The sequence below is a fragment of the Lepisosteus platostomus genome, chromosome 9 (genome assembly GCF_059453375.1).
Source record: "Lepisosteus platostomus isolate fLepPlt1 chromosome 9, fLepPlt1.hap1, whole genome shotgun sequence".
Lineage (NCBI taxonomy): Eukaryota > Metazoa > Chordata > Actinopteri > Semionotiformes > Lepisosteidae > Lepisosteus > Lepisosteus platostomus.
The window spans coordinates 39,331,783-39,347,341 of NC_142619.1; the positions used below are offsets into that span (position 1 = coordinate 39,331,783).

The 15,559-nt window shown below is 38.2% G+C and overlaps 1 protein-coding gene across 3 annotated transcripts in view; it reads left to right on the plus strand.

The window, feature by feature from the left end:
- phtf2 (putative homeodomain transcription factor 2) overlaps positions 1 to 15,559 on the plus strand; it is a 100,828-nt gene that overhangs the window by 67,902 nt on the left and 17,367 nt on the right. For 2 of the 3 annotated variants that reach the window (XM_088644979.1, XM_088644980.1), the window contains 5 exons: positions 1,608 to 1,769; positions 4,183 to 4,384; positions 5,839 to 6,006; positions 8,577 to 8,795; positions 15,151 to 15,279. In XM_088644979.1, coding sequence (XP_088501105.1) covers positions 1,608 to 1,769; positions 4,183 to 4,384; positions 5,839 to 6,006; positions 8,577 to 8,795; positions 15,151 to 15,279 — 880 coding nt within the window. The remainder of the gene's footprint in view (positions 1 to 1,607; positions 1,770 to 4,182; positions 4,385 to 5,838; positions 6,007 to 8,576; positions 8,796 to 15,150; positions 15,280 to 15,559) is intronic. The other variant, XM_088644981.1, reaches the window with a different exon arrangement.

Here is a 15,559-nt window from a genome sequence, read left to right on the forward strand (position 1 = left end):
GTTTGTAAGACAGGTGTTTTTCTGATGTGTATACAAACACACAGAATAAATAGAATAGAGGTTTTGGCAGCTCCTGTACAGTTTATTGCTCTCAATATGTTGGAGAAACCATGAATGCCATTAGTTTCAAAGTTTTGTAGGTTGAACGTGCTTTTAGGGGAAATAAGCAATTGGTCTCAATCAAGCATTAAACAGAACTAGTAACTGAGAAGATGTAGCCAGCGACTGCTGCCATAATCCCCTGTACCCTGAAAAGAGTTAGAGGCAGGATCATGCTGGGTGAATGGTAGTGTGTTGTAGGGACACTGGTAGAGACAATGGGACAATGTTAAGGACACTGGTAGAAAGACAATGGGACGATGGTAGGGACACTGGTAGAGAGACAATGGGATGATGGTAAGCACACTGGTAGAGAAACGATGGTAGGGACAATGGGACGATGGTAGAGATGGCCTGGCTTCTTTGGGCTGGATCATCTATATCTGTTCTTTATTCACTTTATTTAAAGATTTGCTGGCTGTGACAGATTAAGCCTGCTGTCCATAAAAAATTGGAGTCATTCTAAGAGTCACGACTGCTGGTAACTTTAGTGCATCATGTTTTAATATTTAATCAACTCGTTTGTACTAATTCCGTTCCATTTTGGCAGATCTTTAAATGAATTAGTAATTCATCAAGAGCTTAGCTGCAAAGATGGATTACACCTGCAAAGTAGTAATTCTTAAGACCTCACAAATATCATTGTGATTGTTCAGTGTGGCTCATAAATTAGATGCTTTGGTACATCTGGTCCTTAACAATTAATTAACATCTGGCCAATTAATAATTGTGCTGTAGAAGTAATGCAGATGTTTTTAAAAGATTTGTTCACATGTGCAGATGCATATTTCATATTGTCTCATCAAGCCTCAGGCAACACAACAATCCATCAGTATATTGTATCACTTTATTGCTGTCAATAGACTTTTTTCTTGGAAAGATGATACGCCAAAATAATTTTGTCTTAGCACTGAGTTTAATATACCATAAACTTTAAAAGAGACATACTGTTTGTGATTGAGCCAAAGGAAATATTATTTTGGAACAGTCTGGCAGTGATAAATGAAGTTCACCATTTGATCTCTCAATTGGATAAGTGTTTTTAAGGATAGAATAACACTTAACAACCAGTTGTGAGATCAAATGGTGAACTTCATTTATCACTAGGAAATAATATTTATTTTTCTAATATGGGAATTTTGCTTGCTCCACACTAGGTGGATACATAGTTAAAGAATGCATAAATTAGTGTAATTTAATATATTTTAATTATTCTTTTCATTAAATGTCATACAATTTAAAGCCTCAGGCATTCAAATAATATTCCATGTTGGAATAGTATTTTAACTGTGGAACATCTTTTTGACAAAAAGGGATAGTATCTGCAGGACGGTTTTCACTGAACACGTTTCTGAGCAGATCCTTCCATTTTCGCGTAAGCTGCCTTAGAATAAGCTTTTTCTCATAATTTTTTTCCTTAAAAAATATGAAAAAGGCTGCAGGTAATATATATCTGTTGAGTTGTTTCTTTCTGAGCAACCCTCCACTTTTAATCTTTCTCGCTAAAGGAAGTTAAGGAAAGCAGCACACTTGGAGGTGCATAGGGAAGGAGATGGCTCTAGCACTACAGATAACACACAGGAGGGGGCGCTGCACTGCTCCGGTTCTGCCACCACTTACAGCCTTGGCGTTTTCTTCAGAGATTTCTGGCATGATTTCTTTAAACCAGGGTGTGTATTTTTCCTTTAAGGTTACGTGTTGTCCATGGAAGCTGCAATATCTCTTCTCGCAAAAAAAAAAACAAGACGGGAAAAAGTAAAACAATGAAGGATGTCTTCGGAGCGAATATTTATGAACTCAGAATGTGAGTTTGCTCTGCACCACTGAAATGTTCCATGTTAGGAACGAGTCATTTTAAATCTGATGGCCTCTATGGTTTTTTTTTACTAAAAAGAGGGTATTTTAGTTTTCAGAATGTTTCTGAAGTCTACAGAGATAATTTGTGCAGAACAAGGGACAAAATAATGTAGTGGCTTAGGCTTTAATGGAATAAACCAAATCTGGAGGTGTAAAGGCCTACTGATTGTAAGGTTGTCAAATGTGCTTTGGAAAGAAATCCTATTCTGCGGTACAAGGGATTTCTGTACTTTCTTCAGCAGTTGAGGAAGCACAGCAGCAGCTGTAAATAACAAAATCATTTGGACAAGTGATGAACAGTGTATTTCTGCTCGTTGGGAAGGCTCGAGATCTGGCACCACCAGATGAGTCTATATAGCCGAGGCACCACTAATTGTTTGCAAACTTTGTTCTCCTTAGTATGAGAGCTATTGACGAGTGTGATTCACCTGGGTGGGAAAAAGGGATATTGCAGCTTTCTCGTCACAGCGTAAAACAGTTTCTAAATGAAAGTAAGCTGAGGAACCCAGTTAGGCAGTGCTCTCAAAGCTTTGGTGCTTGTTTTCCGGTCCACTAGTCTTATGTTTATTAAAGTGAAGAATCTAGTCATTTGAAGCTGTGAAGCTGTGTGAAATATTAACCATATTGCCTGAAAAGAAGGGAGAAAGAAGGAAACAAAAAATGTGGCCAAACCACAAATCACATTTAGGGTTTTAAAGGGCTTCTAAATTGAATTAAGATGGTGATGGAGCATAATGCATGACATCCTACCGAAACAAAGAAGTGTATTCCTCTTCTCTCTGTCTATTGAGATGAAGGTTTTGAATTGCTTTTAATTTTCCTTGAGAAAAAAATATGTGCTTGTTGATAAAATATCCCTAAAAGCTTTTAGAGCACTGCCTGTGTTGTCTGTTTGGGTGGATGTTTTGCTGCATCGCACTGTGATTGATGTCTCATAACACCGTTTCTGCCCACCAACAAGAAAAAAAATCTCCAGTGACAAAGCTATATGTTGTTGTACTACTGTTAGAGTAGTTTCTTATTACTTCATTACTATTGTTGTCTTTATAGGTATTTATTCATGTACACATCCATGTCTCCACTGATCTATTACTGCATAACAGAAATGCATACTGCATTTACAGAATCTGCTGATCTTCAAAAAATTCAATTTTAAGTTCAGTTTTATACAAGTACTCCTAACATTTCTGTAAAATGCGTGTTGTACACTTTAGGCTTTCCTCCTAACTAATTTTATCTTGAAAGCATTCTGTGTTTTAAAATAATGCGTGTTACGACTCATCCCACCCCTTGTAAAGTGTAAGCTTTCTTAGTTCACTCCTGTTTTATGATTAGAAGCAGGTCATGTTTCTGCAGTATCATCATCATCCTTCCAAAGCAAGTTATACTTAAATTCAATTGAGGGTAGAGTTTAAAAAACAAAAACAAATTGAAAGTGCTCATAAATACACAGTTCATCAAAATCTGGGTCCATTATTACTATGACCTTTCCCTTATGGGTGTCCTATTTTGATTCTTGTTGAGGATCAAAGGAAAAGGAGTTTCACGTTCTGTGATTGGCACCCTGTTCACATTTGTCAGCTTCACTGAATCAATGTTACATTACAATACAGTACATTTGTCATTCACACTTTGAAGTGTTAAAAGGCACTGGAAAAGCTCTCTTTCCAGGTGGGACTGGAATCTTTCCAGCTGTCTGCTGGCACCATGTCTGACTTCCATCAGTCCCTGGCCGAGCCGAAGCAGTACCCACAAAACGATCTTGTGTTACAAAATGCGTATACGTGTTCTGTTACATTAAACCACTTAACTAAGACATTTTCCTATGCACAGAACAGATGTATTGAACTGTGCTGCCAAAAATGATCTGAAATAAAGCAGTGTTTTCCCTTTTAAAAAAGAACAAAAATGTGTGTTTAACGATAGAATGCAAACCAAGGTCAAGAGATATGAGAAATCAGTTAATGACGTTAACTGTGTTTTTCGATTTAACTTTATTTAATGGAATTTGTCTTGTCCTTTAGTCATTAACCCTTTAGTCATCACCCGTGGCTATTTATTCGATCTTAAAGTGTCCTTGTGTCTTAAACTGTACATACTGTATGTACTACACTTCTGTACCTACAGTACTCCGCAAATTCGAAGTTTGAGAAAACAGAAATGGCAGACCCCTCTGAGTGATGAGCAAATGCCCCCCTTTACATACACTCTGTGCTCTGCCTTCAGATCGAAGAAGTCCAAGATGTCCATTGACAAGTCAACGGAGACGGACAACGGCTACGTCTCTCTGGACGGGCGGGTGACCAGTAAGAGCAGCGAGGAGGGGCTGCAGCTGCAGGGGCAGCACTGCGATCTGCTGCAGGCGGAGGACTGCTGCTGGAGCACCGCTCAGGCCCGGCAGGAGCAGCCCCAGCCGGCTCACAATAAGGTGGGCTATATGCAGGACCGTCTCAAAGTGGGGCTGAAGGCCCCCCCCCCCAATACCCAATCCCGCTTCACACATATATAAAAATATAAATACATGTTTAAATATTTTAGTGACACACAGAACTCTTATTTTAACTTAAGATTAAATCTAAAGTTAGTGGGAGATGCTTTATTCAGAACTGGAGGCACGTCCCGCACTATCTATGTCATGGGTCATCAGTTGCAAGCTAAAAGTTATTGCGGCATTAAAGAATGTTAGCGGGTGGAAAAATGGTGAGCACAAGCAGAGATAGGGACAAATTTAGAAAATACTACAGTGGGTGCAAGAAAAGAAAAGGGAAGCAGAAGAAGAAGGATGCAAATGTGGTACTTAAAGGATTTTTTTAAGGGTTTGTTGTAAAAACCAGGAGCAAAGAAGAATATGGGTGGTGATCTCGATGACGACAAGGATGCTAGGATTAAGACTCCTGAAGGTATCGATAGCATTAGGAACAACGGCGATGAGTAGTTATGTTCGCAGGCCACTTAGGTAGCTATTTCATCACCTCAACGCTGCTCCCTGCTGCCACCACTACACGCAAGAACCCCCCGACCCTGGGCCCCGTGACACCAATCCCGCCTTGGGCTCGGTCCCCCCTTGAGACGGCCCTGGCTTCGTGTTTCACAGGCAGGAAGGCTGCTCTCTGTACCGAGATCACTGATTCCTGATTGAGACAAAATACTTCACCTGTCCCTAAAGCTGGTAGACTTACATACCCATGGCACCGTCCTTTCATTTAATCATTTAATTCCACTCTTACTGTCAGTCAAATTATACATCATTCAATTTACTTTTGTTTCAGTGTGATTTAGAGGGTGTTTTGAACTTCGGAATGGGCGTTCCCAAACTTCAGAAGAACGAGAATCCTGTAATTCATTTTTTTTGTAATTTGTGCCAGTCACATCCAAGTGACCGTTTTTAGATAGATAGATACTTTATTGATCCCGTGAGGGAAATTGCAGTGCAACAGCAGCTTAACACACACAACACAGCCACAGTGTAACGAATTATATAATAATAGTACAATACATACAATACAATACAAGAGTTACTCACAGTCCGGACACACAAGAACAAACTAGAACAGAACAGTACACAGAAAATCGTATTACACGTATGAATATAAATATAGATGTAACCATAGATATAAATATAAATATAAATGTATTGCACAGGTCCCTGGGTTTCGTGTTCTGTGGAAGCCATAGCCATTGTTTCTGATCTGTATTGTCTCCAGTTATTACTCGTTTCGTCTTCAAAAAGCTGATGGCACAGTAACAAATAACATCCGTGCAGATTCTGGAAAGGAAGCACCATCTGTTGCCAAGAAGTAGAACTGGGGTTGTGGACAGCGGTCCTGCTCTCCCCAATATAGTCACACATCAATAGGGTGGTGATGTGATGTGTGTGTCTAGGAGTCTCACGGCCCGCGGGTAATGGAGAACGTGTCGGACGAAGTGTCCAGCGAGGAGGAGCCCGAGGGCAGCTATGGGCTGAACCGGCGAGGGATGGAGCGCATGTCCAGTGACTGCGCACTGCGCAACAGGAAATCACAACACTACAAGAAGCACTACACTGCTGAGGTACTGTATAACAGCTGTTCGACTGCTGCTTTGCTCATTGCACCTCGCCAAGAGCACATAGGCTGCTAAGGACTCCTGCAAGCGGTATAATCAATCTCCATAAATACATAAAGCAACAGTTACCTTGTTGGAAAAGGCCTACAAGAAGAAACATTTTTACGTTTAATTTTTTGTCCATGTTTTAATAGTTGTTGCAGATTTTCAATAAGGTCTGCTTGGAGATAGGAAAAAATACTCTACTCTGTCCCACAGTTACATTGCCCTTTAACAGTTGAAAACTTTACAATGAAGAGACGTATTTCAACAAGAAACATATCCAGCAGACTACGTTCACAAACACCTGCATTATATTTTCTTTTAGCCTGCTTCTAAAATAAAATTTCCTGAGCTTGGAGGGTGCTCCCATTCAATTGAATGTACCTTTGTCTTAAGTGCTTAAATTAACACAAAACTGAATAATGTTTGAATATCAATTGAATAATTTATTGAATGTGTAAAGGTATATACTGTATCTCACTTCATATCTTGTACACCAGGATAATTGATAAATATTTTGTGGCATCTCTGACTGTAGAAACACTCATCAATGTAGAAATAACAGTTACTACTGTCTCTCATTCCTTTTATTGAACTTCAGGTAGGAATAGTGGAGCTTCAGTGTAAATGGGCTCACAAGATAAAAAAGAATACTGTCAACAAGACTCCAAAATCGAACTTTAAAATGATTTATTGTTTAAAATTTAAATATTCACATTTAGCTGCTTATATGCACAATTTTCGAGTTTTTTGACATTATTTATATATTTGAAGTAAAACTCATAAAATATATATGTAGCGAATGGCAGTCCTAAGGAAACGTCCTGAATTCTGAAGGTTGTTTTAGTGATTTCTCTAAAAGTAAAGCTAACATTTTAATTAAGCTTATATATAAGGATCACAGATCCCCTTAAAGTGTCAGGTCTTAGCTAAAAAGGAAATACAGTAGTAAACGTACAAGAAAATGTTTACCTTTTCACTTCCATAATTTCTGATTTTGTTTTTACTTTACATTTCATCAATTTATGAAATATTTTAAAGAAGGTTTTCAAACATTAAATTTAGGGAGGTTTGTATTAATTTACTTTTAAGGGGAAATGGATTTAAAACTGGTGACTGAGGGCATTTTTACAAAATGATGGGGGAATCTGGAACAAACTAGTTTTAAGAAATGATTGGATGTGATCTTTGGATCAACCATCAAGCAACAACAAAACGATTTAGGTGAGCAAAATCATCTCGTTTGCACCTTGTAATATCAGTCAAGTAATGTTTTTAGATTACTTAGCTGGAATGAAAAAGAAACAAAGGAGTCATTTTTTTTTACTATGTGCCTTCCTGTGTTTTGTGCCAAAAAAGATTTATTCTGTTTCATTTTCTGGGAAGCATCTTGTTTATCCAGTGTAAAAGCGGAATCGGTAGAGTTTTGTTTTTTTATAATTTGTTTATAAGCTTATTTACCCTGTTTCCAAAGAAACGTGCTGGATGATACTGTTTTGTTTGTTCCACAATTTGTTTTCATGGAATGCAGAGTTATGTTTTTGCAATGAAAATGCCTTTGGATCTTTCATCAGATGTGACTAATGAATGCTGTCCTTGGCAAAGAAAAAATGTTGTAACGTTTAGGGTTTTTTTCCCACCAAGGCATTCACAGGCGTGAATAGGAGTTGCTGTTTTTGCAACTTATGTTTGCAACAGCTGATTTTAGTGTTAAACCCTAATTCTCACCCCAGACAGACACAGTCATTGGAGGGTCAGATTGCTCTTTCTAAACCATAAACACGATGCCTACAGCCTGTCTTCCTCTGTTCACATTGCTGTTTCTTCATCAGACTTCCTCAGTGCTAAATAGATGGTGTGAATTTTGTTCATGCTGTATTCTTCCTGCCAATAGTAAATGCACTTAATTTTATTTATTTTTTCCTTTATGTACTTGTTTTGTCTTTATTATATTCCTTGTGATTATAAGCATCATGAGGGGAAGGCATTCGGTACAACAGAAAAAGTGTTGTGCTTAAGCACAGAAAATAAGACTTCAGTTTTTTTGTGGGACAGTGAATACATTATTTATCCACTAGAGGGCAGCTAAATGAGACCTAGAATCTTTCTTTTTAGAATTCTTATCCCTATCCTTTTAGACTCATTTATTATTTTAAAATGTAAAGGTGTTTTATAGTGCATTAGATACCTCCAAAAAACGTTAGGAATTGACCTAATGTTGAGTTGTTGAAAATGACATAAGAGTGTACCTCTGAGTAGTTCCTTATTGAGTTATAGAATGTTTTCTTCGTTAGCTTTTTGTCTAAATAGGTAGTTTTGGCTTTTGTCTTAAAAGAATTGGATTTTTAGAATTGGATACATATGTAATCAATAAATGCACATCTAGAAGCAGAAGGCAGGACTGGGAAGTGGTTATCTCCTGTTGAGCGGCACAATAAGCTACTATGCAGCTGCTCAGTGTTGTTCTCACTCTGAGAATGTGGATGCGAGCTGCTCATGGGGTCATTGATTGCTGTGGTTGCCGTTGACAACAGGAGGTGACCAAGTCGGGCACCAGCTGCAGCTCCCGGTGCTCCAGCTCCCGGCAGGACTCTGAGAGCACGCGGCACGAGTCTGAGACGGAAGACGTGCTGTGGGAGGACTTCCTGCACTGCGCGGAGTGCCGCTCCTCCTGCACCAGCGAGACAGAGGGGGAGAACCCTGCTGTCTGCACTGCCGCCAAGAAGGAGTACCGGGACGACCCCTTCCACCAGGTCACATCCCGAGACGCCGCACAGCGCCGCCTTCTAAATACTGTACTTTGAGCGTTATGGAGAGCTCCCAACGGTCATTTGTTGAGCACACATCGAGCACTGTGGTCCAGACCTGGCCAGTCTGAGTCTGGGTGTAGTCGTTGGCCACTTGGAACCAGGGTTGCTCATATTCCAGTGATATGATTGGCTGAGAGTCAGCAGTGTGGATGGGCCGCTGGGCATGTCAGGGAAGACTGTGCTCAGCCTGCTCAGCAATGACCATGGTGACGTCCTGGCAACCCGAGAGCTTGCAGTTATGACTGTAAGCCGCATCCCTCCCTCAGTGGGCGACTCTCACAGATGCGTATTTCAGAGGAAGGCATCCTCGGTCCTCATCGCCACTCTGCTGTTTCATGAGTCACAGTGGTGAACATTGTCAGTTCCAAATTGAGGGAGTCCTAAAAAAAACAAGAAAATGCTAATTGGAAGTTGAAATACAGAGTTTATTTGACAACTGTGCTTTGTCGAGAGAAAATCTGGCATCCAGTTCTGAGGAACACTGAACATCCAGGTTTTTGGTCCAGCCAGCATTCAGTCATTTTAAAATTACATTTTCAACAGCATTGCAAACAATAAAACACCTTTATTAATTTAGAAAATGTAGAGTTTCTGAGGGGCTCATGAATAAAACAACATACAGTAAATTGAATAGTGAATAATTAGATGCTGGTCGGATCTACAGATGCAGCCATTCAAAATGGGTGAGGTATTTCGCGGCATACCGCGACACGCCCACCGGGGTATCACGCGGTTCACGTGTGTCACGTGACTAACTATCCGGCGTCGCCTTGTTAAACCGCCAGGGGGAGCTTAACCTCTCATGTACAGCATTTGAGCCTTTAATTTTGAACTGTGTATTACAGCATGTTAATCATCAGTCATTCAAATGTTGGTATATTTTATGAAAGCAAGATTGCTCAGTTGGACAAAAGTACACAACCTACCTTTATCAGAAATATTTATGCATCAAAGCCTTTACTGAAGATATTACTAATAGTATTAATAATGGATGACTTTGGACAAGCTGTATACTCAAAGTATAATTTCTTTAGAACATTTGTACAAGCACTTGGAATCTGTCCAAGCCATACTTTGTCAGGCATTTTGTTTTACTTCAACGGGCATAAAAACTTCCTTGCTTTTAACAGGGCGTTTCATAATTTCTAACTACGAAAATGATTTTAAAATTCGACACCTATCATGAAAAGAAAAAAATACACACCAGTATTCCATTTCTCCCTAAACATTGTAAGCTTCGAAGTCTTTAACTAACGTGATACCGGAGTCAACAAGCATACAGATGCAGCCATTCAAAATGGGTGAGGTATTTCACGGCATACCGCGACACGCCCACCGGAGTATCACGCGGTATCACGTGTGTCACGTGACTAGCTATCCGGCGTGGCCTTGTAAAACCGCCAGGGGGAGCTTAACCTCTCATGTACAGCATTCGAGCCTTTAATTTTGAACTGTGTATTACAGCATGTTAATCATCAGTCATTCAAATGTTGGTATATTTTATGAAAGCAAGATTGCTCAGTTGGACAAAAGTACACAACCTACCTTTATCAGAAATATTTATGCATCAAAGCCTTTACTGAAGATATTACTAATAGTATTAATAATGGATGACTTTGGACAAGCTGTATACTCAAAGTATAATTTCTTTAGCACATTTGTACAAGCACTTGGAATCTGTCCAAGCCATACTTTGTCAGGCATTTTGTTTTACTTCAACGGGCATAAAAACTTCCTTGCTTTTAACAGGGCGTTTCATAATTTCTAACTACGAAAATGATTTAAAATGCGACACCTATCATGAAAAGAAAAAAATACACACCAGTATTCCATTTCTCCCTAAACATTGTAAGCTTTGAAGTCTTTAACTAACGTGATACCGGAGTCAACAAGCATACTTTTAGAATTTGATTAAAAGGGAATATAATATGGAATCGCGTATCTCAAGAATTTAATAACGGTATGATTATATCCGTGTACTGCGGCAGGGCTGTTTCGCCTGCCTGCTTATGCGAGCTGTCTTGTAGCCTACTGGTCTATGTGTGTGACTACCAACTGGCAGGTTGTTTGTTCGAATCCAGCTAGTGCTGGACCTTTCAGTTTTATTTATTTATTTTTTAATCGCGTAACATAAACATATTACCGTATGCAAACTGTACTGTATACAATATGTATATGTTTATTTAATGTCTTAACTGTGCCCGTTTAAGTATTGAATATTCATATCTAATTTTACCACTGAAGGGAAATCTTAACATAAACATACAGTATATGGCTGGTCTCGGTACTTTAAAGAAAAAAATACACACCAGTATTCCATTTCTCCCTAAACATTGTAAGCTTCGAATGAAACCACTAAATAAAGACATAAATATAGAAATCTTAAGATTTGTTTTATTTAATGTTGGTAGCAGGATGAACTGTCAGAGTGTATATTTTGTCGCAAAGTTGCTACAAGATGTTAACAGTGAAAAAGGTATTTAGAAATGAGTTATTTCAAGATGAAAAAGAAAACATACACGAAACATGGTTTCATTACGACCAGAATCGGTCTTGAGATATTTTTAACTTGATTTACAGTATTTGAGAGGTATGTCTTAACACCGATACTACAGTGCTTAAGTACTGCTCACGTATATGTTTCTAGGTTTATATTATGCATTTCATACGGTCAAATTACTTTTGAGCAACTAATAAGAAGCGCGAAACGGTATGCGTTTTAGTTTCGTTTTGTGCTGGAACCCGTGGATTGATTAGAGATATCAAGTACATACAAGTCATTTTTTAAATGTTGTAGTTCGTCTTGAAAAAATGTTACGAGTACATCATCTATCAACAATAACATAGGTTCTGTTTCCATATTGCGGATCAAATCCAGTGGCGCTGTGTGTTACTTTACTGAGTCCCATGTCACATGGTCTGTGATTGAAACCTGTAAAACCGGTTTAATTCGTCACAGCCAGCACTCTTCAGGTGTGAGGGTCTTCTGCTCAGAATGAAACGCTAAAATGTTTGTGTATATTCTAATGGTAGTGGGGGCAGGGTGTGTGGGAACAGGTTTGGTTGAAATTGCATTGGAGATCTATGTTCTTCACACCTGAAACATTTTCTCTGAAAGGATTTTCTTCGCAGTTTAACCGATCTTGTTACAGCATGTTACAGTTTACTATTATTAACCATATTAATTTTAAGTGCTTAATGTAAAATCTTGTAAAAATATATTTTCATTGTTCAAATATACATTAATATACATTAAGTCTGACTATCATATAATAAGTTAAATACAAAACTAAAGAAAAAATAGGGTTAAATATAATTCAAAATATTTTGCTAACAATGTTAACTGTTTATGAATAATAAAATGTATTAACTAAGGAGTAGGATGGCACAGTTGTTAGTATGTTTTTTGTTTTGTTTCTTTTTCATAAATACAACAGTAGTACCTGATGTCTCAGTGGCTTTCAAAATTAAATTATGCATGCAAACCTGTGAACTAGAAAGATAACTAAGATTTTAATACTAATTAAATGACCGCGGGCACTTTCCACCCCCTCTACATTCTCAGAGTAGAACAGACTAACCTTCTAATGAAAGACGGTCCACCCCCCACGGACAGGAAAAGTGCCCACAGGCACTTAAACTTAATATGGTCAGTAACAGTAAACAGTAACATGGTCAGAAGGAGCACGTACAAACGTTTTCGAAATAACCACATGTAAGACTCTGATGCTTAAAATGTTTAGGGAGAAAGTGGAATACTGGTGTGTATTTTTTCTTTAAACTACCAATACCAGCCATATACAGTCTGTAATATAGGGATTTCTATATGTCTTTATTTAGTGGTTACATTAGTGACAAAGGCTAAACTTTTAGCTTCAGTAACGTGTACATATCTCCCCTTTTTATAAAACGACTTGGTTGAAAACTGTTCCAGAGCCACTGTTGTTTCATCAGTGAAAAGTACATCATGAAATGCCTCTCCCTGTTCAATCCACTGGAAAAAAGAAAAGGAGCATAAAGCTTCTGATGGTCATAAACGATATTCATTTAGGAGCAGCATCAGAGGTATGTTGTTAACTGCACTGCATTGGAGAGAATACCATAGTGTGTTTTTTTTTTTACTCCCTGGCGGAAACTGGCTTCCAGAAGAATCAGTATGGCTCAGAGATTAAATAAAACTTCACAGACATTAACGAAGAGCATAACGCGTGTACTGTATGCACTGCAAGTACAACCCAACTCTCTGCAGGAGTGCTGGCTGTGACGAATTGAACCGGTTTCACGGGTATTTTCAAAGTAGGAGGCGAGATTTCCAGCGAAAGACACCCCCCCACCCCCCTCAAAAACCCAGTAAATACAGTACTTACTAGTTAAAGGCTAGGCTCCCGACTACGGCGAAAGGAACCCTTCTTTCATTAGAAGACAATGAACATATTTTAGCCCTGAATGAATTAATAGCAAACATGGTTTACATAAAATACATTTTTCCAAGAAAGTTTAGCCTTTGTCACTAATGAAACCACTAAATAAAGACATAAATATAAAAATCTTAAGATTTTTAAAATACATGACTTTGCTAAAATTTATTTGAAAATAAAAACAATTACAACCGCCAGGGGAGAGAGAGAACAGGGGAGGGATGTTGGTTTTGCATAAGGGGTGGGGCTATGGAAATTAGGTCTGTTTGGGAATGTGTAGTTACATGTTCTGGCTGTTTGTGAATTATCGTTGTTGAGTATGGAGTGTTGAGGTATTGATTTTGTGTAATGCTTTATGTTGAAAATTGAGGTGGATTTTGTTTATGATAAACAGGATAAACTGGGATGGGAGGAAGGTTAGGTTTTGCATAAGGGGCGGGATTATGATAATTGGAGGACTTTGCGAGAGTAAAATGGTTTGATTATTTGATTTTGTATTGTGGTTGTTATCTATGTTTTTGGTTGGTATTATGTTTATATGGTTGTTTTTGTTGGTTGGTTGTTATTATGGTTATTAATAATACGATCTATAGTTGAAATCTGAGCCTAAATAAAAAGAAAAAGCAAGTGATTAGGTTTATGAGCAATCTAATTACTTATTCGTTTAAAAAGCTATATAAAATAAAGTTTATTATTAATTTGCTGGACAGAGCGGTGAACATTATTATGCATAAGACAAAGATAACGATCCTGATCAGTTTATAAATCTGTGTACGCTGTAAGGTTTTTACTTCTTAAACTTTTAAAATACACGTTTTGAATAGAAAGAAATCCTCTTCCTGGTACAGTATGTAAAGCAAACCAGCACGTCTTTTTTCTCCAATCAGAGGGGTGTCAGATGGTGTCAGCCAATCACCATTCTGCGTTGGGTAGCAACGGGTGACTGTTCTCAGGCGGAAGATGTAAACAGCTTAATGTTCGTGTTAAATATTTTTTTTTAATTAAAATTCATTCTATCCAGCAATCGCATATTTGGGTACCGTTTCATAAAACTTTCATGCTTAAAATGTTTAGGGAGAAATGGAAGACTGGTGTGTATTTTTTCTTTAAACTACCAAGACCAGCCATACACAGTACAGTTTACATACATACAGTAATGTTTATGTTCCTAAATTAATATCGTTTATGACCTTCAGATGCGTTATGCTCCTCTTCTTTTTACGCTCAGCTACTAAAATTTCCCTTTAGTGGTAAAATCCATATAAATATTCAAAACTAAGCAGATTAAAATGTGCACAGTAAAGACATTAAATGATTAAATCTTTGCACTACCAACCAATGCACCACGAGTGCCCCTGTCGGTCATTTTGGCCAGCCAATCACTTTCCCTGCGGTACCCTCCGGTGCCCCGCTGTGGCTTATGGGTAGGTTACTGTACTAATGTTAATGTTCCCTACTTCATAAAGTGCTGGAGGTTAGTCTTTTCTTTACACAGTATTTTCAGGACTTCTGAAAATACTCAATAATGTAGTTGCTGACGAAAGGGGATCTGTAGTATCCAGATAGTTATTTATTACGTAATCCTTACTGTATGTATTGAAATCCTTTGAAATTTAATTTTCTTGGAAATCAGATTTCTATGATTATATGATTTATTTTTTAACTAGATTTCATTTTTTTTTTGGTACAGACATTGTAATGAAGTATGTGAATTTGCTTCTTCAGAAAATCTAGAGCATGGGCCAGTAAAAGACAAATTATCTGATGTTAAAATGTTGCCTTTGATTTTATGACTTGAATCCTTATAGAAAGCTGCTGCTCTTTCTCTCCCTCCTCTGTTTTTGTACTTTACTTTTAACAAGTAAACATTTGCTTTCCAGGGTCACATACCATGGCTTCACAGCTCCAATCCAGGCCTGGAGAGAGTGAGCGCTATCGTGTGGGAGGGCAATGAGTGTAAGAAAGCTGACATGTCTGTGCTGGAGATCAGTGGTATGATCATGAACAGGGTGAGTAGAGAAGCTGTTGGCATGGAAACTGATTTCTCCAGCCGTGCATAATTTTTTAAATAACACAAAGTCTGTCGTGCTTAAAATTTTGTATTCACAATGTACCAAAATGTTCATATTTTGACCAGAAAATAACCACTGCCACAAATTTCACACAGGGAGGGGGGTGTTATGAAATTATAAATTAAGAAGGTTATTAAATCAATAAAAAGAATCATGTCCTGACACCAGCTTGCTATGCAAGCATATTAGTAGTTTCATATTTTCACCCCCTAAAGTC